This window comes from Eleginops maclovinus, chromosome 19 (genome assembly GCF_036324505.1).
Source record: "Eleginops maclovinus isolate JMC-PN-2008 ecotype Puerto Natales chromosome 19, JC_Emac_rtc_rv5, whole genome shotgun sequence".
NCBI classification, from domain to species: domain Eukaryota; kingdom Metazoa; phylum Chordata; class Actinopteri; order Perciformes; family Eleginopidae; genus Eleginops; species Eleginops maclovinus.
Window position 1 is genome coordinate 21809306 of NC_086367.1, and position 25557 is coordinate 21834862.

Here is a 25557-nt window from a genome sequence, read left to right on the forward strand (position 1 = left end):
TGGTGGATGTTGGAGGATTACTATTAATCACAATTTTTAGGAAGTACATTTTAGGAACCACAGTGCTTAAAGCTTTGGGCATCTATGCTTAAAACTTAAATACGGAAATTCATGAAACTAGACGACGTAATGCTCCTATTTTCTGTCGCTAAATATCACAGCACCTCGGGTAAAACAACAACAACTCAAGAACTCCGCCCAACAAACACATACAAACGTTTTAGTATTCAAGCATTTGGTTTTCAAAGATCATATCGTTAACTTTAATAGCTTGCAAACCTACAAATAACCAACAAGTTAATTCAACAACAGAAAAGGAATTTAAATCGCCTGGTTTTCTTTTGTTGACTTCCAGGCTGCTTTTAAAAAACACTGAGTAAAAACAAGTGTCCTAATTAAAGCCGCTGTCCCTCCGCACACTCACATGATCGAGCCACAGCGGTGCAATCACACTGAGCCTCCCTGAGCTCTTTACAGCCCATAATCTGCAGTAAAAACGTTATTCGGGGCCTTTTGGCTCATTGACACCGGGAGGGATTAGCGGTGGGTCTTGCTGGTCTTCCGTTTGTAGAAATGTCAGGTCTCTAGCGCTGCAGAATGGATCTCCCTGACCCTTCTCATACAAATGTTTGGGCAACACAAAGAGGAACGTTAAAACTGGTGGCACGTTTTGGACTCAGGCTGCAATCCACATCAGGGATTCTCTTGCTAACAGGTTAGCCTCGAGCACCTGGATGGATATGGGGATCTTTAATGCTCTCTGATACCCGGTTCAGAGGCAATAGGAAGCCATTTGTTGTGAAATAAACAGGAAAACATCGTGTCTCAAGAGTCAAAAGGTGCCTTGTGGGTCATTGCAACGTATTCAACCTTGACAAACTATATAAAGTATAACATATATATGTTTATATAAAATAAACAGAAGAGCAGACAGCCGTCAGGATCATCACATCATGTTCTATGATTGAAGTTTAACAAGCTACTTCTCTAGAGTCTTTCATAATCTGTGATCTATAGTCCTTAGTCTAGTCTTTAGTCTATAGTCTTTTAGTCTTTAGTCTTTTAGTCTTTAGTCTTTAGTCTTTAGTCTTTAGTCTTTAGTCTTTAGTCTTTTAGTCTTTAGTCTTTTAGTCTTTAGTCTTTAGCCTTTAGTCCTTAGTCTTTAGTCTTTAGTCTTTTAGTCTTTAGTCTTTAGTCTTTTAGTCCTTAGTCTAGTCTTTTAGTCTTTAGTCTTTAGTCTTTAGTCTTTTAGTCTTTAGTCTTTAGTCTTTTAGTCCTTAGTCTAGTCTTTTAGTCTTTAGTCTTTAGTCTTTAGTCTTTAGTCTTTAGTTTTTTAGTCTTTAGTCTTTTAGTCTTTAGTCTTTTAGTCTTTAGTCTTTTAGTCTTTCGTCTTTTAGTCTTTAGTCTTTCGTCTTTCGTCTTTAGTCTTTTAGTCTTTCATCTTTTAGTCTTTCGTCTTTTAGTCTTTAGTCTTTTAGTCCTTAGTCTAGTCTTTTAGTCCTTAGTCTAGTCTTTTAGTCTTTAGTCTTTTAGTCTTTAGTCTTTTAGTCTTTCATCTTTTAGTCTTTAGTCTTTTAGTCCTTAGTCTAGTCTTTTAGTCTTTAGTCTTTAGTCTTTCATAATCTGTGATCTATAGTCCTTAGTCTAGTCTTTTAGTCTTTTAGTCTTTCGTCTTTAGTCTTTAGTCTTTTAGTCTTTAGTCTTTTAGTCTTTCGTCTTTTAGTCTTTCGTCTTTTAGTCTTTAGCCTTTTAGTCTTTAGTCTTTAGTCTTTAGTCTTTTAGTCTTTCGTCTTTTAGTCTTTAGTCTTTAGTCTTTAGTCTTTTAGTCTTTATTCTTTAGCCTTTAGTCCTTAGTCTTTAGTCTTTTAGTCTTTTAGTCTTTAGTCTTTTAGTCTTTTAGTCTTTAGTCTTTTAGTCTTTAGTCTTTTAGTCTTTCGTCTTTTAGTCTTTCGTCTTTTAGTCTTTAGCCTTTTAGTCTTTAGTCTTTAGTCTTTAGTCTTTCGTCTTTCGTCTTTTAGTCTTTCGTCTTTTAGTCTTTAGCCTTTTAGTCTTTCGTCTTTTAGTCTTTAGTCTTTAGTCTTTAGTCTTTAGTCTTTAGTCTTTTAGTCTTTAGTCTTTAGCCTTTAGTCCTTAGTCTTTAGTCTTTTAGTCTTTTAGTCTTTAGTCTTTTAGTCTTTAGTCTTTTAGTCTTTCGTCTTTTAGTCTTTAGCCTTTTAGTCTTTAGTCTTTAGTCTTTAGTCTTTTAGTCTTTCGTCTTTTAGTCTTTAGTCTTTAGTCTTTAGTCTTTAGTCTTTTAGTCTTTAGTCTTTCGTCTTTTAGTCTTTCGTCTTTTAGTCTTTCGTCTTTAGTCTTTTATTCTTTAGTCTAGTCTTTTAGTCTTTAGTCTTTAGTCTTTAGTCTTTTATTCTTTAGTCTAGTCTTTTAGTCTTTAGTCTTTAGTCTTTAGTCTTTTATTCTTTAGTCTAGTCTTTTAGTCTTTAGTCTTTAGTCTTTTATTCTTTAGTCTAGTCTTTTAGTCTAAACCTTTCATAGTCTTTAGTCTATAGTCTTAAATCTGTTATAGTCGGTGCGTGCTTCACAATAAAAAGTCACCATTCACACACTTTTCATTCACTGGTTGCAAAGGTTGCCATAAAGGATAACACCTGATCATCAGGAGTGACAAGCATCACACGCACTGGCACACTTCATATCAGCGCTTTGACCTTTGCAGATGTTTATGGATATAAAGGTCATTGTATCCCCCATCGCTACCATAATGTATGCAGAGTAATGCAGTGAGTTAAGGGAGGGTTTGGCCCCGCACCTTCACAGTCTGACGGCTCCGTGCTGCCCTCCTCCTGGTCCGACAGTCGGCTGAACTTGTGTCGGCGGCTGACTGACAGCTGGGTCTGCTGCTGCTGCTGCTCGCCGCTGTTTGAGGCGGCAGGAGCACGGAAACTCTGCGAGCGAGACACCGAGATCTCAAACTGCTTCAGGACCTCTTCTTCACTGTCAGACGAGCTGCTGCCTTCATCATCGTCCTCTCCGTAACTGTTCACTGCAGGGAGATAAACACAGGAAGACACAGGGGGTGAGGAAGAGGAGAGGCTGGGAGAGGAAAGGAGGTCAAAAGAGGAGAGGAAGAAAGGAAGGGAATGGAGAGGAGGAAACAATAGATAAAGGAGAGTACAGGAGAGGAGGACAAAGGGGGAGAGAAAGGAAGCAAAGGAGGAAACAAGGAAGAATGGAAGTTGAGGAAAAAGAGGTGAAGAGTGAAGGATGCCATTAAAGTAAAGGAGAAGAGTAGAGGAGGAGAGGAAGAAAGGAGACGAGCGAAGAGAAAGAAAGGAAAGTAGAGGAAAGGAGGAAACAAGGAAGAAAGGTAGGAAAAGAAGCACAAGACAAACGATAAGAGGAAAGAAGGAGACAAGTTATAGAAAGGAAAGAAATAAAGGAGAGTAGAGCAAAAAGAGGAGAGAAGGGAGAAATGAAAGAGAGGAGAAGAAGAAACAATGAAGAATGGAAAGGAAAGGAAAGAAGGAAACAAGGAAGAGAGAAAAGGAGGACATATGAGCAGACAATGAAGAAATGAAAGGAGAGGAGAGGAGGTCCAGATTGAGAAAAAGCATAAATACCCTTCAGTGAATCACTTCTGACCCGAAGAGGTCATTGAGACGTTAGGACAGTGCCCATTGTAGTACAGATAGAATACAACAGTATTTACCAGAAAACAATATGAACAAAACATATGAATGAAGATGTCGCAGAGATTAAAAACCTGCAGTTTCCCAACGACTCCAAAAGTGAGTCTTTACCGCGCTGGCACGCAAACCGTATACACGTATTTTAAGTCAGTTAAATGCAAACATTTGGCTCAAAGTTCCCCCTTTTATGCTACTAAGCAAAGATCAGCAATAGCCTCATACGTTTATCTCCTTCCCTCTCCTTTCCTTGTAGTTTTTGAGGAATGCTTCTGCACCCCGTAGTTTGGGACCTGCAGCTTTCCTTCTGCAAAAGGTCTCTTTCTTTCTGCCTAGTGTGTTCCCAGCACAAAGGCAGCCTGTATCATTTGCCACATGGATATCTGCACAAAACGTCATGGAGCAATGCCTTGTTTAACATGCTGCTGTAGCGACAATGTCTCCCAATTTGGGATCAATAACGTGTATCTTATCTTATCTTGCTATGGGACATCTAGCGGTTGCAAGTAATCGATCCATTGTGCTATCAGTGTGGTTGTTCTGCATCCAATACAGCCCTTAATGTATACTTTAAGAACCAGTTTTGTTCAAATCCTCTCAAACAACTGCATCAAAAACCAACAAGAATCTGGGCTGAATGAAAGGATTGAAACACCAGTGTCTCACGGATATTTAATCCATTTTGTGCTGGTAAAATAATCGCCCATAAGTGCTCTTAAACACACAGAAACCCTCTCTCTCTCTCACACACAGTCTCTTTGTGATTTGAAAAAAATTATAGAACCTGTTAGCGTTAGCGGAGCAGAGGGTCACTCCACTCACATCATAATTTGACCATAATTGGATAGCAACAGCTGAATGAGTGACGCGTGAATCGAGCGGCCTCCTCTCTAAAGTGCAGGTCACAATACCACCTCCTCTACCTGAGCGTCGCCATGGTTACAGAGCAGGAAGCCGCCACTGCCGCCGCTCGCCCACTCAGAGCGGCTGATTGCGCCGTTAACTCGTTTCTCCTGGAGATGTGAACAGGACGCTCTCACAGTGGAGTAATGTGGCTCATATATGTAACTGCACTGCACACACACACAGGTGCACAAATACATACATGTACAGATGCACATGAGAACTTCCAAAACCCAAAAGAAAAAGGCTCCTTAAGTACATAAGTCCCACATTGTGCGTGCAAATATATAATATAAAATAATTTGAATTTAAAAAAAATGTTAATACTATAATAAAATATAGATATATTATATAATAAAATAAAATAATAAAATATAGTAATATTATATAATAAAATATAGTAATAATATATAATAAAATAATATAATTAAATATAGTAATATTATATAATAGAGTTACCTAATGCAGAACCATTTTAATGTTTAGGAAGCTAGAAATATATGCCTATATGGTTAATGAATTAATCAGCTTATCATTATACTGACTAATCTCTATATACAATATGTAAGTGTGCAAACATCTTCATTTAAATATATATAAAAATAAGAATATGCTGGTGGTCTAGGGTTTTTAAGTAAGTAAGTACAAACACCCTGTGGCGGAAGGAGTATTTAGATCCTTTACTGCAGTAAAATAACCTATACCACACTGGGAAAATATTCCACGACTAACAACATGTCCTGCATTTAAAAGATGATTTAAGTATCTGATCACAATCAGGAAAATGTATGGATGGTTAAAATATGAACTGTCAGTGTTTTAGTATTAAGTATATGATGTTACTGATGAATTAAGTTGCTGCAATAATGTGTACGTTGCATATTACTGCTGTAGATGTTTACTTCTGGGTAGTTTAATCTACATTAATGCATCTCATTCTCTCAGATCGTCATGTGTTTGTGGTTTTGCCGTCCTGTGAGAACTAATCTCTAAAAAGTTTATCAGAAAAACAGCCCTTTTTTCAGCTCTCTGACGATGCATTTTAACTCTAATCAGAGCCACTTTTTAAATAGTTGAATTAACTTTAGAATTATGATTATTCTCCCTTATTATAACAAAAGAACACATGAGGTATAAGATCTTACTGGATAGGAAGGGGATGAAAAACTTTAAGAAATGTAACTAAACCTTTCATTAAAGTTCAGTACTTTCATTTGAGACCCTCTCGTTTGTAAATATGTTAGTACTAAAGTACATCTGAGTGACACATGAGCTTCCCATTGTTCTTTGTACAACGTAAATGATTTAAATTATTAGATTTAAATAAAAGTAATTCGATTTGACTGAAAAAGCCAAAAGAAACAAAAGAACCCCTACCTTGAGCGCTGAGTCCAAACAGGATATGTTGTTTGTTCAGGAAATCAACTGGAAATACCAGAGACTCCACCTGCTGCAGGTGAGAGCAGACCAGCCCAGTGTTTGCTCAACGTTTGACTCACAGGCTTTACCTGGAGGCAACCATCCCACTGGAGGCTATAAGTAACCTATTCTTTCTTTACATTTTGATATTTAAAGCAAACTGTGAAAATCTGAGTTGGATTTCAGCTAGAAAAAAGCTACCAAATCGTGAGTTAAAATGAATCACAGACAGAATTAAATGTGTGCAGGAATCACCCTCTTCAGCCCACCAAGAGACAGCTCTCATTGTAGCACTGCCAGGTTATCAAAGCACTTTACAACTATAATAATGTTGACCTTTAAACTTACTCTGGTTTTGTCTGCTGCGAGAGTCGCCAGTTAAATCTGCATTTTATTTGGAGCCCTTTCCCTCTCCTGCTCATCTTCAGGTTCATATTTGTATGTAGTGTCTTACTGGGACATGTCTCCATGCTTTAATGTTCAAAAAGCTCTTTATTTTTCTCATACTGCCTGTGCTGCAGCTCCTCTTTTCACCCTCTGTCTGAAACCAGAGTCCGGTCTGCTCTGATTGGTTAGCTGCTTAGAGATGTCCCGCCCCTTTAGTCTATCAGGTACAATGTGTTGCAGAGCGCTAGTGATGTCACTACGTTAGGGAGGTAAACAAAGGAGTCTTATGGTGGCGTTTCAGCTATGCGGGTGAGTGTGTGGGAGAGAAACTCCCCCGGGAGGAAACACAGAGATTTTAGCCTTTGCAGACCATTTACATGCACTAAAACCTATATAACACACTACAAATTGTGCTTTTTTGTCAAAATAAAAAGCAATACACACAATAAGCTCTCTGCTCACATTATTCCAACGTGCAAAAACCACGGTATGATCCTTTAATTCCTACATTTTATTCTCCTAAACTTTGCTCTGTGTTTTCAGTGTTTGACAAGTGGGAGGAAAGAAAAAGTTTCACTGTGTGACGGAAACAGAGAATAACAAAAGTCCCCTTTCCTCTGTTTCTCTTTCTGTGCTTTTTCTTTTCTCTGCTGAAATGTTCTCCAAGGTTTCTTTAATGTTCTTTTTTTTTCCCATTGTGAGCCGCAGCAGAGCTTTGTGGCAGTATATGGCTGACTCACCCAAGTCTTTCTCTCATACGTACACACTCGCCCACAGACAGCGCTGCGCAAACACAAACTCACCCACGTTGTCCCTCCGTTACTGAAGGGTTTAATTGGAGTTATAACACATTCATGAGTCAAATATTCTCTTTCTCTCTCTTATACTGAGTTATATTAAACGAGAGTGTTGACTAGAAAGCCACAGCGCTCTGAGACGTTCTCATATTTACTTCAAAAACAAGGGAAATAGTCTTTCTTTTTGAGAGGATACACATGTTAGTTAGTTTGGGGTTTTCCCTTCCCTGTAGTGTGTTATATAGGTTTTAATGCATGTAAATGGTTGAGAGTTGTTGGGAAATGCCAGCTGCAAAAAAACACACCAAATATATATTTAATGCAATTCTTTTCACTACAGATGTCTATTTGACCAACTCTTGACACTGAAGACACTGTTGTTGACTCTTGGATGATTTTTTTCAAGCAGTTTGTTAATTATCTAGGAGGTAGTAATAGTTACCAGTGATATCCCAGAGTGCATCATGGTCAACACCAACAGATTCCCACTCACCGAGCCCCTGGCGGATCCCCACTCGACCTTTCTTCCGGCGGCCATGTTGCTCCAGACAGGGCATTCCCCCGACACGTGAGAAACACAGCTTCTTGTTGATGAAGAGGAAGAGGACGGCCAACGCCACGATGAAGACGCCCACCGCCGACAGGAAGCCGATGGCCTCTGGGGGAACTGGCAGGAGGAGGGAGAGGGAGAGAGGACACACAATGACACACTGATCAGACCACACAAACAGGCAGTCTGGATGCATTCACACACACACACAAACACACACACACACACACACACACACACACACACACACACACACACACACACACACACACACACACACACACACACACACACACACACACACACACACACACACAGTACGCATGGTATATGTGAAGCACACAGACACAACGAGTGACACTTTAGTATTTGAGTTACCCTCAGTGCCGTGCTCAAGTACAGTCAGTGTAAAAATATTGTGCAGCTGTTGCTCAACTCTTTATTTTCCATCATGTGAGTATTTCCATCCTTTGCTGTCTGACGGATTTACGACACATCAATTCATTTAATACTGGTTGGTAATAGGGAGTATTTGCAAGTATTACATCTATTAAGCTTTTTTGCAGAGTACTGGGGGAGACAAACTAAATATTATTAATATAAATTAAATTACATTAAATACAATTTAAAATACATTAAAAGAAAAAAATGATACAAATAAAATACAATAAATAAGATAAAAAAATATTTCAAATACAATTAAAAGAAATTAAATAAAAATAATAATAAAATAATACTAAATAATATAAGATACAAAAATAAGTTAGAATTGAAATAATAATCACAAATTAAAACAAATAAAATAACATAGAATAAAGATATTTTTATAAGCATGTGAAATTAAAGTTAAATTTGGTCAAATATAACACAAAGAATTGAAAGACATTAGAGATGGATATATGGAAATGCAGACGGAGAAGTGACTATAAAAACATAATCAAGGAGAGGCAATAAAACATCCGGACCGAAATAGAAAAAAGGAAGCAGATGATTGAAAACCAGACAGAAAGCAGGAGGAAGTGAGAAACCGCTGGAGTAAGAGATGATACGAGGGGTAAATTACTGAGACTCAACATCGATGAATAGAAACGCATAACGGGGGGTCGCCTGTCTCCCGTTTCCACGGTAACATCTCAGCGAGCAGAGAAATGAATCAATGGGAGCGAAAAAGGAGACGAATGCACATCCCGCTGAGAGCCGCGCCAAATAAAGGACTCTGCAGCGTAGGTGTGTGTGTGTGTGTGTGTGTGTGTGTGTGTGTGTGTGTGTGTGTGTGTGTGTGTGTGTGTGTGTTAAATACTATTATGTTTTGTTTATTCCATGCAGCACCTTTTGTTTTGGCACCTTCGTGTCGCTCTTAAGGAATTAAATCTCCCACGCTGCACAGATGCACCTCATTAATCTGCACCAACAATGCCAGGCAATGTGTGTGTGTGTGTGGGTGTGTGTGTGTGTGTGTAGGCAAAATTACAGCAGCTATATGGCTTTACCGAAGTACTAGCATTAAATATACATTAAAAGTACTTACAGTAGACTAACATTTCAGATTATCACACCGTTTAGTTAAATACTTGTTCTGATTGGTCCATTTGGACATTCCAGAGGTTGCTAATACTCGATAACACACCGCTGCTAAGCTCATTAATGGCCGTTGCTAAGGAGGATCAACGATTGGTACGCTGGTCGGCTCTGTTGTGATTGGTCAACCGCTTAGAGATGTCCCGCCCCTTAGCCTATCACCTACAATGTGTTGGAGCGCTAGCCAATAGAAGAGTGTAATATATTGATGTGTGCGGGAGAGAAACTTCCTCTGGAGGGAACACTGGGATTTTAGCCTTTGCAGACCATTTACATGCACTAAAACCTATATTACACACTACAGTAAACCATGAAAGGCCCCTTTCAGTCTCTAATTTGATGCTGACACTGCACTTTGAAAGCTTTACGTTGTAAGAGTTGTTTAACTCTTCAGTTCTTCAACCATCACTGATTGGTTTAAAGCCAAAGTAAGAGCCATTGAAATGCTTTTATAAAATGTACAATCTGCTGAGCCACCAACCTACTTTCCCTCTTTCATATCTGAAGGATGTATTGTCTTCCAAATAAAACCCACAGAAAGCAGAATAATTCTCGACCCACTTTCTCTTTTCTCTCGTTCAGCTGCTGTTCCCTCCCACAGAGAGAGGAGAGAGAGAGAGAGAGAGAGAGAGAGAGAGAGATGTCTGAGAGTGTGAACACGTGACAGACGGCAACACTTCAGTAACACTGTCCAAGTTTCTCTATAAAAGACACATCTCCTCCTCCTCCTCCTCCTCCCTCACCTACACACTTCTGACAGCGATAGAAAAGACTGTCTCTGGAAATCAGACCTGGAGGAGGAGGGGGATTTATCTGTGTTTTCGTTGATGTTCTTTTTATCTGTTTACCAACACGTCAAAATGACATAAGGGATTTAATGCTGGCTGGTTACTGGTGGTAGTGGGAGACGTAATCATATCCAAATGTAAAAAATACTACAGTCTACAAGTCAGAGTCCGGAATTTGAGTATTTTTAGCAAAATGTGATTAAAGTATCAAAGGTAAAAGTACTCATTTTGCAGAAATGCAAATTAAAAGTGTTCAGTTGTCTCACTAATGCGTAAATGTAGTAGTTGCTTGTAAATTATATGTTACATTAGTAGTATAGTATTGCATCTGTACTCAAATACGATTTAAAATATGTGTTTGAAATGAATGAAATAGAGTAAAAAGTACAATATATTCTTCTGAAATGCATGGGAGTACAGGCATGAAGTACGACAGCATGGAAATACTCAGGAAATAGACGTATTAGAGATCAAATAACTCCAAATCGTAAATCCTGACACTATTGGGAGGCTTTCTATGAAGTTAAACATACAATATAATAATAATTTACACAACTAATTAAACACTATAACACAGTAATACTTTTTTTTAGAGCTTTCAACCATTTGAAATCTCACTGGAGACTTAAATCTTGACTAAATGAATAAAAAAGTAATGAATAAATTGTATAAAAGAAACATATACCCATCAAAATTGAATCTGAAGCTGTGGTCTAAGGAGAGAGGTCTGATTGAAAAAAAGATAAGGCCGTGAGTGTAAATTGGTTTAAAAGACCGCAGCTCGACAGTAGACGTCTGGACGGTGTGTTTGGGTGCAGTTGTAAAGAGGAGTTTCCCCTCTCAGCTGCTCAGACACCGAGCTCAGTGTTGAGCTCAGAGAGCCTCCTACTGTCTGCATCCAGATGGACAGGAAGAAACCCCGGGTCAAAGTCTGGCCTCACACCTGCCACACACACACACGCACACACACACACACACACACACACACACACACACACACACACACACACACACACACACACGATGCACTTCATTTGAAATGCAGAGACCTGTGTTTGCTTGGCGCTCTTGAACACAACACTATTTTGTACACACACTAACCTCTTACTACACCTTTACTAAACCCCTATCACATCTTTACATATATTTATTCTGTCCACTACATTATGTTCATTTTCTATACTGTATATAAGACTATAAACTGTATTAGATTGCCATTTTATTCCATACTAAGAATCCTTAGTTAATAATAAAACAAATGAGTTATTATTACAGCCCGCAGATTCTCACTTTTGATTTTTAATTATCTGCTGTAGGGGATCATGAGATTGGTTATGTGTGTGTGTGTGTGTGTGTGTGTGTGTGTGTGTGTGTGTGTTTATCTTCAACACTGCTGCACCCATCTGCCTAATATTTTGTATTCTCATCTATGACTGTATGCTCCAGGTTCTCTCGTGCTTGCAGTGAGTCACATCTTCTCTAAACACAATGTTTTCCCAGGTTTTGTACACTCATTGAAGTCTTGCTATTGTAGATTATGATGGTAATATAAAGTTCAGGGTGTTAACAGGAACGGTGATTTTGTTGGAATTGCCACAAAACGTTTAAGCTTCAATTTTAACGTTGTCCATCGCTAACATTTCTTCAGAATAAATGAGATGAGATGACTCTAAAACAAACTCAATGGAAAGTAAATTGCATTATCCTAGCAGCAGGAAACCAGCATCGATGAAACCGTTTGTAGAATGTGTTTAACTCGAGTGATAATGAATTATTGTACAAACCAGGATTAGAGGAGGCGATGTGACCCAGAAGTCAATGAGAGGCGTCGGATCAGGCTAATGAGATGGAGAGACTGAACCAATGGAGATAAAAAAAAATCCACAACGGCTAATCTGTGACAGACACGGTGGAGAAAGGTTGTTTGTGTGTGTGAATACTAAATCCTCATCCCCTGATTACTATGCAGCTGCTGACATTTCCACCCCGGCTTTGAAGAGAGAGCACTTTGATGTGAGGAGGAGAGGAGGAGGAGAAGCAGAAGAAGAAGAAGAAGAAGAAGAAGAAGAAGAAGAAGAAGAAGGCCACGTTGTTGCTGCTCATTAAGATCCTGAACATGGCGCTTTGTAGTTTTCCTTTCTTCTTTTTAGTGCAATGAATAAAGTGAGGACTTGCTGTGTCTTTCAGTTCGATGTAAGGTCATCTACGTTTGTGTCTACTTAGTTGCAGGACTACTGTATGCGTGTGTGGGTTTGGATTCAAAATGGGACAGCAAAATCTAAAATCAAGATTGGAGATTCAAACATCTTTTCCCCCCCTCTACATCTGCATCTACTGGTAGCTCAAAGACAACAAGGTGTAGCTTACAGAAACCTGCAGCACCTTTCCGGACTCCATAGTCACAGCTTGACTCAAAAGAGCCTGGAGAAACACCAACTAGTGAGGCCAAAAGTAACTACATAACTTTCATCACTAGTGCTATAGAGAAGAAGCTAGTTAGTGTTTTGAATGCACCTAACATCATTGATGCAAAATCAGAGCGTGAGAATGTGATTTTAAGGTCCGTGTTTTTTGCTGAAATGCACCATGGGACTTGTAGTAACTCTCTGTTGTTATTTAGATATCTTTATGTCTGCAAAGGCTCTCACTTTATTTTATTTATAAGTCTATTTATTGAACATGTTAACAAAGATTTATCTAAAAATGTTTTACACAGTTTAAATAATAAAGCTCACGTTCAAAAGGGGCAAGAAGAAGAAGCATGAAAGCGTTTCTAGTCCCACCCCCTCTAGCAAACATGGCTAATCGAAAGTCATAGAGTTCAGTTCCTTTTGCGTCGTTTTAAAAAATAAATAAAATTCCTCTCTTTGTAAAATAAATAACTTAATAATAATAAAATCATCTTTACAGATACATTTAAAAAAAGAAATCGTCAAAGAGAAACAATAATCCGGAAATCTTCGGTCCTGCTCATAACCATTTGAAGTTTGGTTTTTGTAATCGTTTTTGTAGTTTCAATAAAGTTTCACAGTATTTCACCTCATCATTACAGTTGTTCCACAGATTAAAACCTTTTGTTGTTAGGCAGTGAAGTTGGGAATTTGTTCACTCGTTTTTAAACTGAGAACATGTTGTCCAGCAGGCGGTCATCCTTTCTGCCGTTCAGAGATCAATGTTCGTCCAAGGCGAGGAAAGTGCTCCATCTTTCAGTCAACAACCAGTTTTATAGACCAGATAACGACATTTACTTCTGGAAACCTTTAAATATCTTGTCCCTACTTTGTGATGTTTTACCGTCTTTCTGTACGATGCTGATCTCTTATAAAACAAAACGCCCTGAACTCAACAGCTGACGTGACGTTCACTGGCTGCTGTTGTTATCGGCACTGCAGGTGAAATCGTCCCGGAAAACATCAGCACATCATGTTTCAGTCCCACACAAACCCACTGACCACAAGGCAATTTAACACACGCGCGTGCGTGCGCGCGCACACGCACACACACATACACACATACACACATACACACACACACACACACACACACACACACACACACACACACACCTGAAAGTCATAGTTTCCCTGGAAACAGCCCAGTGGCTCTATTAAGGTATAATGAGTGTGCCTTTTCCCACCCACGTGTAAGAAGGTCTCATGTTACCATGGCGCTGTCTGTCTGCTCGTCCTGATTGGCCGACGAGATTTGAGGATGAGAGCATCTCAGCGTTGAGATGAGGAGACGGCAATGAATAAGAAGAGAACAACAACAACAACAACTCAGAGGTGGGTTCACTCAGACAGGCTCAGAGAATAAAGCAAGGGAACCAAACAGCCACAACTCTGGGATCAAACTCACATTTACTGAGTATACTCCATCCAACCAACCCTGAAAACACTGTGGTTTACTTCGAACCAGCAGCAGAGGATTAGAAATGTCATGCCATCTAGATATTATTATACTAATATAAAAGGGAAACGTGTTTCTTTGTGTTATAGAAACATGGGAGTCTTCAAATACACTCACGGTCCTTAAACGTTACACAGCCATTACAATTATTTCAGCCTCTTTCAGAGAGATAGTGTCTTGTCCATTATTTTTGAAGGCCAGACAGGTCTTAATAACACAATACCTATGAGCACTGGTTGCTAAAGGGCAGAAGCTAGTCAGAGTTGTGAATCAGACCTGTTGAACATTCAAAATGTGATTAAATGTGTAACATCTAGATATATTTTTGTAATAACAAAAAGCGTTTGTAAGCAAAGCTGCAAAATGTTCACCAAAGTATTCCCTCTTCCATAAGTATCTCCTAAACTAAAGCATGAATCACGGGGATGATATAGGATGGTATATAGTGGATCTAAATAAAATCCCTCTCTATGAATTATAGGTAGAGAACTTCCATCTCTAGTTTGCTCTCATGTTACAGAAGTGTGTGAAATTGAAAAAGCTAAAGGATAATGTCAACAGTTTTAAGACAATTTGACATAAAATGAATGGAAATAATACACAACTTAATTAATCCCAAGGGAAATTATTGAGCAGCAGTATCAGTACAAAATGGGATAGTGCAAAGCTGTTAGATATCAACTTAACATTTAAATGCACTGTTTGACTTACTTTTAACCCCTCAGGTTGTTAATGCTTACAGGGTTTCAGGGTTTTATCCAGCATTAAAGCACAAAAAATGACTTCTAAAATGAATAGACCTTTAAGAATCAAGCTAACACCCCCCTCTATCTCTACATCAGAGGCTCAGCAGAGAATGTGTAGCTCCAGCACCAGTAAAGCTCTACAGCGCTGATGCTGAGGCGCCACCTGCTGGCTACTTGCCGTATGGCACCTTCACAACATGAGAGCCAAAAGACCTGCTGCTGATGGAACAAACATCACATAAATGGAGTAAATATGGACCTATCTTTCATATGTTTACCTCCAAATGGTGCTCAAAAGGATCAAGTCATTAGCTGGTACGTCACACGGATAAAGAAGCTTTGGAAAAAAAAGTGTTATGGATCTAAAAATATATTTCCCACTGAAGCTGCTCGAGATAAAAGGATCTCAAATACAACGTTGGGGCTTTCCCAGTCCGAGGGATTTAAAGCTCGTACGTGTTGGATAACGTTTGTTCTGTTTCTTCAGATCTCTCCTCGAAAAAATCTTGATCCCAGTGAGAAACGCTTTTAAGAGTAGCCTTTAGCTGAACTAATGTGTCAATACATTAATTGGTTGATCACCTAAACTTTATTTTCTCATTATTTTGCAAGCCAAACAATCAATCCCTGCTAATAATATTCAATAGTTTAACAGTCAGAGAGGACCTTTCCCTACCTCTAAAAGTACACTTTCCTGATTATACTCCCATAGATTTACTTTTTGCTTTTCAATGAAAAACCTTCCTTTGACACGGTGTTGTTTTTTATGTGGTTCTTAAACTTCTACTTAAGTTTTGGATTGCATTAAATCAAGACGACCAGGAAGTGAAATACATTTCTCCTTAAATAACAACAAGTGGAACTAAACGATGAAGACAAGAAATAAGAAACCGGGCTGAACTTCATCTCAGTTTTCTCATTTAAGGAAAAAGACGGTAAAATCAAAACTCACAGTGAATCCTTCCTCCTTTACTGGCCATGTTTTTGACTTCCTCCTTCTCTCCTGTTCCTAACCACTCCTTTCTTATCCTCCTATAATCCACATTCCCAGACAAACAAATTAAACCATCTCCTAAACTCCAACCCTAATAAAACTAAACTAAATCTAACTAAATGTTCTGCGCCCTGAGCGAACCATCACTCATCAGAACTTCCCCGCCTCCCTCTGGGCGAGGCAGACTTTTTCTTCCTGTAAATCACCGAGACACAACAACCCAGAGGAAGGCAGAGAGAGAGAGAGAGACCCACCGAACACTGCAGTGCAGGACAATAGAGCTGCTAAAATGTGGTGTTTGTTTTCAAAATAAGACTTTATGAAACACTCGGGTTCATATCAGTATGTTGTGTCTCTCCTGGGACATGTCTCCATGCTTCTCAAAAAGCTCTTTATTGTTCTCATACTGCCTGTGCTGCAGCACCTCTTTTCACCCTCTGTCTGAAACCAGAGCCCAGTCTGCTCTGATTGGTCAGCTGGGAAGCTCTGTTGTGATTGGTCAACCGCTTAGAGATGTCCCGCCTCTTAGAAGCAAATAGAAGCCCTAGTGTTAAATTGTGAAGTCAGTGTCTTCTGTGAGTTAATAGGAGTCCAGTTGTGTCTTTTTAGCCCTTGCAGACCATTGACATGCACCCAACACACTACAAGAAAGGGAAAGTACATAATAGGGCCTTTTTAAAACCTTATCGGGATGATGGTTTGATAGTCGGAGGAACTCTTGTGTGCAATTGCAGAGAAATAAAGGAGTGCAGTCACAAACAGCTTTTAAAGCCTCTTTCAGCTCTTAATAGTTCCCAGCACACTTCCTGTTTGGTTAAACCTGCCATAAGTGCTTTATTTTGGCCATTTGGGGGCAAACATCGAACCCCAGTGAATATATTTCCCATCTTGGAAATGTTTCACTTAAACATAATAAAAAATAGAGATGATTTTCCCGTCAGTAGCACTATCAAACTGGAACAATCAAGGACTTCATGGACGTTTCCACTTCTTGTTACAGCTCACCACACACATATAGACACCACACACTTGAGTATCACTCCTGGGTCCTGATTGAGAGCTCTCTCTCCTCTCTGCCATGAATTAGACATCGAGGCAGTCTGTAACTAGGCCACAATAACCAGAAGCATCATGGCTCACTGCCTCTCTCTGTTTACTGGAGCCAGAGGAGCTCTTTGATGCTGATTTACATCTCAACAACTCTCGTCACATCCCGAGAGGGGAGACGGGTAGGAGGCTGCATGCAGTGTGTGGGATTATAAGCAATATCCAACTGGGTATAATATCCGTCTCAGTGGGCAAGCTAGTGTTTAGATATTTCATTTTGTTTTCAGATTTCAAACTATTTATTAAGAGTTGAAGTTCCCGCATACAGCACTATCTAAAACTGCATTTTTATGGGGAAAAAAAGTTCATTTGATGGATAATATTAAATAATAGAGCAAGTATTTTGCATTAAATTCCCTCGACACTTTGACACTTTGCAACGGTGACAAAGCGCTGTGCTGCATTCAATTGTATATTATCCTCTTCTGCATAAAACTGTTCAACAAAAAGGCGAAGTTTTGCAGAGAATTATACAATTTAAAATGTTTCTGTTGTCATTTAAATGTTTTTAATTGTAATTAATAAATTAAAGATGATTCAAATGTCTCACTGTTGTATTTATTCTTATTTTTATCACTATTTTATTTCTTTATTGTTTTTTATTTAATCCTTATTTAATCACCAGGCAGACAGAGTATGATTAAAGAATCTACTGAGATGCATTATGGGAAATGTAGGACCCAGTAGCTTGACTAGGGGAATAATAGTTCAAATATAATTGTAATGTTTTATTATTTATTATTATCTGTTTGACATCGTTCTCAGAAAGCCTGTGTTACAAACTGGATAGGTGGGTGTTTAATATTCTTTATTGAATCCTTATTTAATCACCAGGCAGAGAGAATTTAAATACAGAACTCTAATCTAAAACTAGTCAGATTCTAAAATCTTGGCACTATAATATCAACTTGATCCTTCATGTCACAGTAGGAAGAACAGAGGTGTAAATAATAAAATGAATGAGGCTGAATGTAATGTCCCTGCTTGAGTTTCAGGGTCTGGTTATTGTGCACATTAGCTCACTGGCTGTGGTGCACTTGAATGCAGCACAGTCATCGTTGATGTTATCAGTGTCACCTGTGTGTTTCCTACTGTGACACACAAGTGAATGTTCCCTAACCTGTCCCAAACACACAACAAAAGTGCATACTAAACTAAAAAATGATACTAAATACAACTAAAAATCACAATGGTTTGGTAAATGAGGTTTTGTATCAATATTATTATTATTATTAATCAATGATTTACTTATTCTGTTAAATCTAAACCTGTAACTATTTGTCAAGTAAGTGCAGGGAAGTAGAAGTATAGCCTATATTAAATGGAATCACTCTAACACAGTAAAAGCATCTAATGTTTGCATACACTTTCAGTACAATTATTATTTGTATATAAAGTAAAAAATCACAGCAGATGTGTAAGCCACTGCAGGAATATCACGTATTAAAAATACTAATAAACGCAGTTAAATATAGCACAGGCTTTCTGCAGGCCTGTGTTATAAAACAGCAGACTAAGACAATGCATTTAAATGCTACAGAGCCACCATTATCACCGTGAAGGATTGCAAAATTAACCCATATTCAGATAAGACATTTAATACAGAAATTCAGTGGCCATGATGAAGCAACTCTCCAGTGAGTACCACAATAGACCATTAGCCCCTGCAGGAAGAAATATGCGGTTATTACATGTTTAAATATCAATAAAGGCCCTTAAATATCAATAAAGTGGATAAAATGCTAACATCGACATTATTGGGTAAAAGGAGGATTAATTGGCCTACGCATCCTGGCGTTTTCCAGACAGACAAACCCAACCAGAGAGGCTGAATGGACATCCTTTAACCGGGCACTGACACACCAGAGGCGGCCACACGGTGAACAGACGGTCGGTACTTACTGTCGGAGGCCATGGCTTCGGTGCTTCAGACTACCAGAGAACCGAGAGACAGATCACCGGCGGAGGCAGCAGCATCCCCGCCGCTCCTCATCCTCCAGACCCGCAGAAATCTGCAGCCACACAGCGGTGAACGGGGACGCCTTCAGGTTCTATTGGAAATATCAACACTCATGCTGTTTATGCTAGTCTCGTTTACTTATTTGGGGAATTCTAAACCTTGAATTGATAACCTTATCAGTATATTATGCATTTGTGTCAAAAACTCTAGAAATAATTGGCTTAAATTGGAATAATTTAGTAAAGAATAGAATAATAAATACCTTTTGTGATTTTATCCCATTGTCCCTAAACGTGTTGTCCGTCCACTAGTGGTGCCCTGCAAAGACAAAAGATTATATAATTTCATATATTTAGTAAAAATGAACTGACTCTGAGTTGTTTAAGCTACTACTTGTTGACATTTGTTTACCATATTCAAATATGCAATATATATAGGGAGGTAAAGATAACCCCTCAAATTAAAACACAAGCCAAATTCAGGTTAAAGCCTTTTGTCTGTTAATTAATCACATACAGCATGGTGTTAACACACACCAAAACTGGTTTTATGAACAAAGACATTTTTAGAAGCTTAAGAACAATAACAGGTTGCTTAATATCACACCAAAATTAAAAGCCTTAAGAATAACAAGGCAGTGAAAACTAAAGTATGTGTACCAGTGAACCAGTATTTTGAATGTGTAGGCTATGACATGTTGCTTACATATATTTGCTATTGTTATTCTTCTTTAAAAAAGGATGACATGAATAATAGTGAATTAAAAACAATACATTGGAAACATTTGTCAATCAGTGTTTGCCCATTTCTGCCATATGGTATCGAATGTAAGCCATAAAAAACACATTCAAACTGTTTTTCATCGTCTATTAAAAGTAGGAAATAATGCTGTGAAGAATTAGGCAAAGTGTACGTACCGGTACTGTCCCCTTCTAGCCGTTTCCAATCTTTGAAACATATCAGTACTGATGAACACTGTCTTCCTCAGTAATGTTAAATAAAGTCGACAAAAATATGCAAATTTAGAACTTGACTTAGTGACTCATTGCCTGCTTTGTTTGGTTATGGCTTTATCAAAACACCTTTATATAACACGAATTCATTCGGTATTTTAACTATTTCTAGGAAGAATATGGATATTTCCTTTCTCAAAACTGCTATAAAACAACCATCTATATTAGCAGAAAGATTTGTGCTTCACAGTTTTAAAGTCTTACCAATTCTATCGGACATTTCTCTTCGTTGAAAATAAAGTTGTGTCGTTATATAACGTATCATACTCACCACATTTTCCAAACAGAGGGAATTTGAATAAAAGCAAATACATGAAAAAGATATCACACAAGAAAGAGACGGGACCAGAGTAGATGTTATAAAAATATGGTTTATAAAAAACAGTGAACTTGAATTATAAATATGGAATAAAACGCTGCAGAACAGAAAGACTTCACTTTGTATACACACACACAACCATCGCTGCCTTTACTGTCAAAGGCAAAAGTTCAACCAAATTGGGACTAAAATGAACAAAAGCGGCAGATAAACGGTCAACATTCAACAAGTGATGGCTGTAAAACATTCCTTCAACATTTTAAACATCGAGTCATAGTATGTTTTCAGTAAAACACACATTTGTTTGTTTCAGTTTCAGCCACATAAAACCACAAATAACCTTCAAACCTTAAAGAAACACATTCCCTGCAACGACAAGATCATAAACTCGCTTTAAAACAAACGTTCTAATCGACAGCTCCTCTCAGGATGGTACTCTTATCCTGTCTTTCCCACCATTCAGTCTATTTGGTGTATCTGAATGGAGGAAAAACCACATTATAAAAAGGGATCAAGTCAATAAATCAATGTGTGAATATTACAGAGACAGACTTTGGGCTTTAGTGTGAAAGAGTGAACGTTTCTTTTAAAGACACGTACCTTCAGCAGCAAAGCCCAGTGAGGTGAGATGGGTGATCTTACTCGCCGATGCGACTCCTTTATGCATGTCATCTGACGGGAAACGTTTCAATGAATACGGATTATTTCACATCCTTAAAGCTCTGTAGGAGTTCATTTAAAAGCATCTGCTTTTAATTCAGCAATAACATTTTAATTGTAGCTTCATTTCGTCACATGTGATCCAGCAAATCACTCAAATACATAATCATACAAAATGGTTTTAGTGTCTGTTGATTATGGAAATGAGCTCAGAGCTAAATCCTGCATCTCTCCTCTATCTCATAACACTTGTGATGTATTTGAATACATCATTATAATTGTATTCATTATCCAAATGACTAAATATAAGCAAACAATGTGTGGAAAAACTCCACCCATCTTTCTCTAATTTACATTCAGGTCTAAATCTGTTCTGCTGTGGATGCAAATGTTATTTGAAGTTGTGATTAAGTGGAGTATTCACATGTAAAGGACTAAAGGAACTGTGTAGTGGTATTGAAGCGTTAGGGATTTACCCGAGACATGTAGGCTCTCATTGGTTCTGACTCTCAGTGACGCTATCTTTCTTCTGATGTAAGCTGGCGATTTCCAGGTTCCGGCCACGCTGCTCGTTATATCCACCTCAACCTGCCGATGACGCCGCGACCTCCGTGCCTGCGAGACACGTCAATGCACAGATTATTTTACACTTTGCATATTCAACACACATTGTAAATACTAGTAGACTGAAGCTACAGCATGAAACACAAACCTCTGGTGCCTCTCCGTACGCCTTTGACTTGATGGAGGCGATGAGCCCGGCTCTTCTGGAGCACTGAGGGAAACAAAACAAGCGTTCAGTCGACAGTTCAAATCCTGCAGGATCATGAGGGGAACCAGAGACGCTTTGAAACTTCAGTAAGTTAAATGATGTGTAACTCACATCCTGCTGAGATGACGCTCCCTCGCCACTGCCTTCCTCTTCCTCAGAGTCACCCTGTCGAGACAAGACAAAGCATCTTATCAGGACAAGCTTGGAGCATCAACCATAGTGTACAAACAAAAATCAGATAAACAAGCATTAAAATAACTGACTTGTCTCTGTAAGTATAAAACAAATGCAAAAGGATTCAAAGTGACCACTTTAGGTCTTGTAGGAGAAGCACCTGTTGGGATACGGCAGGTATGTACTCAATATCCTTTTAACAAACACCTGTTGTGATGAATTGCCTACTCAATATCCCAGAGGGATAGCTAAACTGGCTAATCTAGTTGGACGCGTGCCCTCTCCAATGACGTCGACGTTATAACTTGCAATACCATTTATTTTACAACCAAAAACAGCGTGAGGACAGCTACACAGTCAAAAATCTGTTGTTCTCATCCATTACATTTCATTTTGGCTGATTCTTTTATACAAAGCAAAGTGCAAAAACCACAATGATTCAAACTCCAAACAACAAGGAAAGTGCAGATCTAGTGATCCGAGCTCAAATCACTGCTACCTGTACCGGTGACTTCAATTACATACGCTGGTGCCCCATACTATACAACATATAGTCACGGTAATGAGGGCATCACCTGTAGTGAATCTTACCTTCCTGTGCTGCCAGTTATGGAAATCCACCACAGTTCTGCGCAGCCGAGGGATGAGGTCCTGACGGATCAGGTTGACGGACGACTCCTTTGACGTCTCGGAGACAGAGGACTTCAGGTTCCCGTAGAGCTCGTGAATGTTGGACAATTCCTGCAACAACAAAAACAACACGACTTCATTTTAAATGATTTCGTATGAAAGTGTTTTTGTTGAGGGGGTTCTCTGCTCACCTCCAGCAGATCGTTGTTGATGAACTCCTGCGGACGACACGCGCGCTCAATGAACTTCTCACACAGCGCCGGTACCTCCTTCTTCCTCAGCTTTTTGAAGGCAAGCTGGTAGCAGAGGAGGAGGAAAAGGAGGAAGAGGAGGAGTTTAAATAAGTTAGAGAGTAATATGTGGATTTGCAAGTTTGTGTTGTATATTTTTAGAATGATTATGGCCATATCAGTAAGCCTGTTCAAAAATATCAACTTTGACTGAACTGTATTTCTAAAAAAGTACATGCTTTCTTACTGGTTTCCTGCACATAAATATAAAATGTATCAAAGTAAATATTTTAAACACCCTAAAAAATAGTAGCAATATGTTAAATAAAAGGTGTTTAAAGGGTTAAAATGAATGAATTAAAATGTACTACAAAAAATGATTCTACTGAATTTCATCTCAAGGAAAGTCAAAAACAATATGGATATAATATTTGATTGATGTTCCTGACACAGGCATTTTTGTCCATACTTTTCTAAAACTGCCTCTGCTGCAGCACCTCTTTCCTATGGTCCAGCAGTGGCCCAGTCAGTAGGGGCTTGGACTGGGAATCGTAGGGGCGCCGGTTCAAGTCCCCGAACAGACTTGAAATATGGAAAGTGGACTGCTACTTGGAGAGGTCCTAGGCACCGGACACCTCCAATCCCCCCTCCCCATTGCTCCCCGGGCGCTGCACAATAGCTGCCCACTGCTCTAGTACTAGGATGGGTTACATGCAGAGGACCAATTTCACTGTGTGTGCTCTGCTGTGTGCATGTATGTGACAAATAAAGAGGGTTTCATCCTCCGATTCTATTCCATTTACCTGCAAAAACACCTTTAAACCCCCGACCCGGAAAGACACTAACTCCTCAAAGCACAATAGGGCCTCTTTAAAGTAGAGACTCACATGAGTGGGCATGGCCGTGAAGTGAAAAGCTTTTTTGAGCATCAGCTGTCGGAGGATGTAAATGGCGTCGAGGTGCTGAGCGTCCATGGCGTCCTTCTCAAACTTCTTCACGTCCTCCCAGTCCTTCAATGCCAGACGGATCTGCAGCCAGAAGAACAACAGAGTAACTTTGGTTTAAGGGTTTAATGTTTGACCGACTCTCTAAAGACATTGTGTTGTGTTCCCGACCTGCTCCGGCGGCGCTGCAGTCTGACTCTGGTGCAGGCTGTACAGGAGGTAAAGTCCTCCCACCCGGATCTGGAAGCTGAAGGGAGGCAGGAAGAAGCTGTATGCCGAGTCCAGGATCAGACGGCTGAACGCTCGCTTCTGGTGATTCACAGTGCCGCTGCGAAAAAGTAACAACATGTGACATACCGTGTTAAATACTGAAAATAGAACATTCCGGCACACTCTTTAAGATGAACAGATCAGCAGGAAACCTGATTATGATTTACTGTCTGATAATTATATTATTCTTTACTTGAGTATTTCCATGTTATGCTACTTTGTACTTCTACTCCACTACAATTTAGAGGTAAAGGATGTACTTTCAGTCCACTAGATTGATTAAATACCTTTAGTTGCTAGGCAGATTTGGATGAATGATGTGAAATGTAAGGAACCCTTAAATCAGACTTTAGTCCACCTGGAGTAAATCCAGCAGCTACCCTGCAGTATACAAAGCCATTAACACTAGCTGCACCTTTGCCAGCTTTGAGAACACTTTAATGGACCTGGTACTTCTACTTTTACTGAACCTAGGAACAAGATCTGAGTACTTCTCCCACCTTTGAATAGAAGTAATAAAATAATAATACATTTCAAAAATATTATAAATATAAATGAATTAATCAAAGATAACACGTTTCAGGGAGACTCACTAGAAGATCTGAGAGAAATTCATCTCCCTCCATATCTTGGAGAAAACCTGGAATCGGACAGAGTCAGTTTCATGGAAACGACTCAGCAGCTTCTCGCAGTCTGACGTCACCGCAGCACGGTACGGCTCCATCTCTCCGCGCCTTCTAGACGCAGTCGTCATGTTGAACTACTTTAATGTAAAGATAGAGATAAAAACAAGGAACACACACACACACACACATACACACACACAGGATGTAAACACACACAGACACGACTCCAGAACGACTGTCGACGGCTTTGCTCGTCATCAGGACCCGACCACTTCGCCAGCGTTAGTGATGCCTTCAAGTACACCACAAAGTTGTATTTTTCCTAAACTGGTCTTTCAGGAATTGTAGGTTTCAGAAATGTGTAAAATTGTCGGGCTTTTGTTGTATAATATCATTTCATTAAAAAAAAAAAAACAATAACAACTGCTGGGACATTTTTATGAAGTGACATTTATGCACGAGTACAACGCAAAGTAATTCCCATATCATACAGCCTATGAATAATTCTCATGTATGGAAGTACAAACATATTTTACGCAGATTAATGAAATGATGACAGCCTACAAATATGTTACAAGCATATTAATTGCATAGTATAAGTACCTTTTGTTTACTCAAGTATAGTAGGCAACGTTGGAGAGATACTATAGCCTACATGTACTTTTTGTAAGGATTTTTTTTCTTTGACTGTGATCTGTTCAAGTTATTTTGCACAGATATGATTTATAATTATATTTAGGTATGACCATTCTTCATATATGGTGCACATCCACAAGTGATTTGACTCGAAAATCTGCTATTTTATAGGTGTATTGTTGCAACTGAAGTAGTATGGCATATATGAATATAGTATACAGTAAAGTCATATTTTGTTACATCTTTATTGTACTCAGTTTCCCACATTATTATATTTTGGGTAAATATTGTCATTATTTTTCATTTGTTACAATTGTTGTTTTTTTTAAATAGCTTTTATAAAAGTACTATTTATTAATCATTACTACATATTCTTCTTTCTGTGTCTCTGTATGCACCACTTATACCGAAACAAATACCTCGTATGTGTAAACCACCTACAGAACCTTCTAACAGTAAAAT

The 25557-nt window shown here is 38.8% G+C and overlaps 2 protein-coding genes across 3 annotated transcripts in view; both read right to left on the reverse strand.

Moving 5' to 3' along the window:
* The window catches only part of syt16 (synaptotagmin XVI), a 36008-nt gene extending 16214 nt beyond the window's left edge, over positions 1 to 19794 (reverse strand). Inside the window, exons 1-5 of one of the 2 annotated variants that reach the window (XM_063909610.1) lie at positions 19739 to 19794; positions 19084 to 19139; positions 18764 to 18912; positions 7683 to 7856; positions 2807 to 3040 (exon numbers count right to left, since the gene is read on the reverse strand). In XM_063909610.1, the coding sequence (XP_063765680.1) occupies positions 2807 to 3040; positions 7683 to 7856; positions 18764 to 18776 (421 nt within the window). In that variant the 5' untranslated portion in view covers positions 18777 to 18912; positions 19084 to 19139; positions 19739 to 19794. Of the gene's footprint in view, positions 1 to 2806; positions 3041 to 7682; positions 7857 to 15712; positions 15835 to 18763; positions 18913 to 19083; positions 19140 to 19738 lie in introns of those variants that run through there. The other variant, XM_063909609.1, reaches the window with a different exon arrangement.
* Positions 19795 to 20260: 466 nt separating this feature from the next.
* snapc1b (small nuclear RNA activating complex, polypeptide 1b) lies at positions 20261 to 25540 on the reverse strand. Its single transcript, XM_063909578.1, has 10 exons — positions 24427 to 25540; positions 23735 to 23891; positions 23507 to 23647; positions 22581 to 22685; positions 22351 to 22500; positions 21697 to 21750; positions 21526 to 21588; positions 21290 to 21428; positions 20754 to 20825; positions 20261 to 20630 (listed from the first exon to the last, which is right to left on the reverse strand). The coding sequence occupies exons 1-10, from the start codon at positions 24585 to 24587 to the stop codon at positions 20578 to 20580; spliced, it is 1095 nt and encodes a 364-aa protein (XP_063765648.1). The 5' UTR covers positions 24588 to 25540; the 3' UTR covers positions 20261 to 20577.
* Between the last annotated feature and the right edge of the window lie 17 nt (positions 25541 to 25557).